We start from the raw sequence: 5,101 nt of genomic DNA, 5'->3' as shown, positions 1-5,101 counted from the left end.
GAAGTCGCTCAGTCGTGTCAGACTCTTGGCAACCCCACGGACTGCAGCCTACCAGGCTCCTCCGTCTGTGGGATTTTCCAGGCAAGAGTACTGGAGTGGGGTGCCATTGACAAAACAGGAACGGCTTCAATGCAGAAACCAAGGGGTTTCCAATGCCCATTGGATAAAGATTTGCCCAAGCAAATTCTAGAGGACATGTACGTAATTTCAAGAAGTGAGCTGCAAATGCAAGAGAGTTTGGGTCCCGTTAATGTGCACCTTAAAAACAGAAGTTTCATAAACATTCTTGAAAAACATCTGACTCGGCTTCTCCCTACAGTCTGAACCACGTAATAGCCCCTCCCCCTTCTTGTTTTTCCAGCCGGGTGGAGCAAAATGAGAGCGCAGTGAGCCGGCCCAGCCTCTCTCCCAGCCGTCCCCGACGCCCACCATGAACCACTTGGAGGGGGCAGCGGAGGTGGAGGTGACGGACGAGGCGGCAGGCGGGGAGGTGAACGAGTCGGTGGAGGCCGACCTGGAGCACCCCGAAGTGGAGGAGGAGCAGCAGCAGCAGCAGCACTATGCGGGTCGCCCCCGGCGCCGCCGCGCCGTCGAGGACCCTCGCGCCCAGCCTGGGCAGCAGCAGCAGCAGCAGGAAGAAGATGAGCATGGGGAGTGCCTGGCGCGCTCGGATTAAAAAAAAAAAGAAAAACATCTGCTTCTCTTTTCCAGGTACTTGCAACCTCAAATAAAGCAGCACAGAAACACAGCACAGGAAGAGTTGGCAGGCAGCTGAGTTTTCTCTGAAAGGATACCTGGACCAGAAAGTCTTGGTTCTACCCTATCAGACAGGGGTCTATAAAACAAAACGTTCGCAATTAAAAAAGATTTGTGCTTATTTTTCATGGAAATCAGTTGTTAATTCCCTTTAGAATGGGAATGCAGCAGAAAAAGTTGGCATGGGGTGTAGAAACTACAAACTCGTCATTTCGGTCTATCTTGTGTGACTGGTGCATGCATCCTTCCCCACTGAGGTATTTCCTGCAGCCCAGGGAAGATTTCATCAGAGGAAGCCTGTGTTGGAATTGCATCACGATCCCGATTGTTTCAAGTCTGTCTTACAACCAATTAATTATAATGAGAACAGGGGGCTCTCCATCTTGTCCCTTGTCCTTTGGCGAGTGGTTATCACACCACGGTTATAAGAGGATGTTTGCAAGAGGAAGTTTTGTAAGAGGAATTTGACAAGGCTCTCATGTGTATTCTGCCCGCCATTGTATTTGCAATAGCATTTCCTATAGTTGATTGTCCTGTAATTCTGGTCTTGCAGCAACTTTGGCGCGGGTAATGTGTTTATTTCCAGAGCGGGTGGTTTGGGTGGGGATCACGAGATGGCAGACAGGTTGTCCTTGTGTGTTTAAAAAGGGCAGGTCAGCCCCAAGGTAATTATCTTCTCTTTCTTTTTGCCTGTAGGGAGAGAGAGAGAGGAAAAAAACAAAATAAAACATGGCTAAGTTCTATGATTTAAAAGATGAGCATATTAAAATAGTTGGAAGAAAATTAGGTCATTTAAAACATGAAGTTTGTAGGGAGGGAAGAATTTTCTCTGCCCATTGCTTGGACCACATTTTTCTCACTTCACCCCAACACCCTTCTCCAATCTTACCCACACTGGGACTTTTGGGACCTCCTGTTACTTTGTAAATAATGACACAAGGCACAGGGGAAAAAAACCCAACACATTAAGTTTTAGCCTTAGAAATACCTGAGTTTTTATCTAAACTCCATCTGTGAATGAGTAGCCTTGAGTTAGATAAAGCTTTTTGAGCCTCAGTTCTGTCCTCTGTAAAGCGGGGATGATAATGTTACTTTGTAAGGTGGTTTGTGAGGCTTAAATGAGACAAAGTATGAAAAAGAAACAAAAAACAAAACAAAAATAACAGGAAGTATGAAAACATTTGGTTGCTCATGACTGGCATGTCTCCTGTCTTCTTCTCCTCGGGCTGTCCTTCAATTCTTCCCGTCATCTAGTCCTGACCAAGGTATACAGAGCTTGAAATGTCGCCTACATCCCAGCAAATATGGTGTTCCCCCTTTCCTTCTTTCACCCGCTCATCCTTCCTTCCTTCCTTTGAGGCCGCCACATTCCAGTTGTCCGATAAAGCCTTTCCAAGTATGAGAAGCCATAGTTTACATATCATGTTTCCCTTGCCCCCGCATGAAAATATCCACGACTCATGTGGCTCACCATGGTATCAGTCGTGTTCATTCATCCCATCATCTGATTTGCAAGCTGGGTCAATGCTTCCTTTCTTGTTTATGCCTCCCGTGTTGATATCATATCTGACATCTTATATTTTTATAGTGTTTCATTCTTTGTTTCCAGCATGTTTTTTCATATATTATCTCAGTTGAGCTTTATAACATCCTGTGAGGCAAGCAAGACAGATATCAATATTATCGATTTTTATGTTGATGAGTTTAGAAACAGGCTGAGCAGAGAAGGTAGCTTGTCTACCACCACCCCCCAAGAGCGGAACTATAGTTTCCAGAAGCTCATTGTTGTTATCTTGATTCAAGGCAGTCACATGACCTTCACAAGCCACCTCCTGCTTGTATGTGTAATCTACAGCATGTGAAATCTTCCCACACCAGGGATCGAACCAATGTCTCTTACGCTGTATGTGACCCTAACTCCATCAGTGGAATTCTCTGGCTGCAGAGCCTCAGGAATAGGGGTGTTTGTGTACTCCAGTCATTTTTTCCAGGTTGCAAAAGTCCTATTTGAAGTGCCTTTAATATTACATATGATCTGGCTTTTTCTTTAATCTGAGATTTTCTTAAGTGCTGAGATAGACTTTGGTTTTGATTTTCTAACAGTTTAGGACCATCAGAAGCAATATCTTCATCCTGATGGTAAGGAGAGAAGATTCCCAACAAAGTATCAGGCTTCAAGATTTGTCACGTATTTGACCAAACAGGTTTAGCCATTCCTAACTATAATTCATAAGTTCAAAAGTATGCTGAGTTTTATTGTTGCAGAACCTGTTTATCGCTTATCTCATAAGCAGTTGCCGTGTGTTTAGATTAAGTCGATGATTGCTCTTTATGTCTCAGTCCTTAGGCTGCCTAGTCGCCATATACATTCCCATAAACCAAAAATCCGAACACGCCCATATTGACAATAGAATAACCTTCTAATTTTATTTTGATTCCAGAAGACGCTGTGTTCCAGGGGACTTGACTTGTGGAATCTCGCTCACCTCATTTGTGTTGTGTTCGGCCCCATTTCAGACTTGAACCCTACCATGAGGCATGTGAGCCAAGGATTTAAACACAATGCTGGGAAATACATTCAATGTTTGGAGTTTTTAAAATGAACGTGCTGGCATTATAAAATGTTTCTGATTCCTTTCTGATCCAGCTTTGGACCCAAATGTCACTGGCAATTACCCATTTTTTACTTTATTTTCTTTCAAATTTATCTTGGCAAATTTTTATTATTTTGAGTATATATCTGTGGTTTTCTGTTTTCCAAGGAAGCTTTATATGATTAAACCATTACACATAAGATGTGAATTAAGGTGGATATTATTTCTTGGTCTCTTGAGCTAGACTTAAAAGGGAATCCTATAGGAATAAAGGAATATTTGGAAATGAATTTTCAATTCAGCAATGTGTATTGTGTGTTTACTTTGCAATAAGCAACAGGGAAGGAAAGAAAAGATTTAAATACGGGTTTGGTTTTGGAGTACATGAGATTAGTCAGTACAAATAATTGGAGAGGACTCCTTAGTGGTCCAGTGGCAAAGCATCCACCTGCCAATGCAGGGGACAAAGGTTTGATTCCTGGTCTGGGAAGACTCCACATGCTGAGGGGCAAATAATCCTGTGTGCCGCAATTTCTAAAGCTGGTGCGCAGCAACGAAGACCCAGCACAGCCAAAAACAAATAAATAAGTTTTTTAAAAATCGGAGAAATAATACAAATAACTTAAAATAAAATGCTAAAATGGAATCTAAACAAAAGATAGATGAGATTATCTGTGCTACACCTGGAAGAAAAGAGAATTATCAAGACGGACCCAAGTCATTAATGAATTGGTTCCCCCAGGCATGCCAGGCACCTTGCCTTCTGGATTCTCAGCGTGTCATGAATGATGGCATGAATGTCATGAATGATGGCTAAGGAAAGTACCCATTAGAAGCCAAGACATTCATTGAGTCTGTTTTGGCTTTATATTGCAGAAAAACACTCCCAAACTTAGAAGCTTAGAAACAGCAATCATTTTTATTATCTTTCCAATTCTGTGGTTTGACTTGGGCCCTATTGGATGTTTTTCTGTTCTGTGTGGTGTCTCCAGTCGACAATGTGGGGGCTTTTCTGAACCAGACATCCCAATGGAGAACTCACGTGGCTGGTTGACTCTGGCTGTTGGCTGGGAGCTGAGCTGGGGCTGAACACTGAGTGTCCGGTTCTCCTCCATGTCCCTTGGGCTCCTTCCAGCATGGCAACTGTGTTCCAAGGAGTGGAAGCTGCCAGGCTTCTTAAGGTTCAGGACAGAAGTTCCATAACATCACATGCCATATAGTCTACTGACCAAAGTAGTCACGAGACCAACCCAGAAGCAAGGAGAGGTGAAATAAATGCCCCTTGTCAATGGCAGAATGACTTCTACGTAAAGGTGAAGGAAAGAATTTCCTTGGAGACTACGCACTATAGAGCTCAAGCAAGCACACAAGATGTTCACGGTGAAGGCCAGAACTTTTCATTGGTCAGCCTGCCAGAATCATCCACTGCCACCAATTCCACCACCAGCCTCCTGCCTTCCTCTTCTTTACACCTTTCTTCCCTTGAGTGAACTGAGTCTGTGACTTCTGAGTGCATTCCAAACGCAGATGCCTGCCCTTTTCTGCGAATTGAAAGTCTTCTTTCATACTTCTGTCATAGACTCACGTCCCAGGATTGACACCACCTCCTGCACCCACAGAACTATCCTTAGTGTGATGGGTTCTCTCTCAGACCTCTGCTTATGGCCCTAATGCCTGATTGTCACCTAGTGGGAGTTCCGTAAACTCTTAGTCTCAGCTTGCCTTGGTCAAATCTGATCTCTTGCTCCCAA

At 43.8% G+C, this 5,101-nt stretch overlaps 1 protein-coding gene across 2 annotated transcripts; it reads left to right on the top strand.

Annotated features, from left to right (window-relative positions):
- The first annotated feature begins 283 nt into the window (after positions 1-283).
- On the top strand, positions 284-3,651 carry LOC104973781 (amyloid-beta A4 precursor protein-binding family A member 1). Of its 2 annotated transcripts, none has more exons than XM_025001046.2 (2): positions 284-711; positions 3,201-3,651. In XM_025001046.2, the coding sequence occupies exon 1, from the start codon at positions 431-433 to the stop codon at positions 674-676; it is 246 nt and encodes an 81-aa protein (XP_024856814.1). In that variant the 5' UTR covers positions 284-430; the 3' UTR covers positions 677-711; positions 3,201-3,651. The 2 variants fall into 2 exon arrangements, with proteins under 2 accessions (XP_024856814.1, XP_010809576.1); XM_010811274.4 differs by having other exon boundaries at positions 287-711; positions 3,198-3,651.
- The last annotated feature ends 1,450 nt before the right edge of the window (positions 3,652-5,101 follow it).

This window comes from Bos taurus, chromosome 13, assembly GCF_002263795.3.
Source record: "Bos taurus isolate L1 Dominette 01449 registration number 42190680 breed Hereford chromosome 13, ARS-UCD2.0, whole genome shotgun sequence".
In the NCBI taxonomy this organism is placed as follows: Eukaryota; Metazoa; Chordata; class Mammalia; order Artiodactyla; family Bovidae; genus Bos; species Bos taurus.
Note: the sequence above shows the minus strand (reverse complement) of the source record. Positions and strands in the feature narration are given on the sequence as shown.

What these genes read in the sequence shown, in the direction of transcription:
- LOC104973781 (XM_025001046.2), top strand. Translation starts at nt 431, where the DNA reads ATGAACCACTTGGAGGGGGCAGCGGAGGTGGAGGTGACGGACGAGGCG.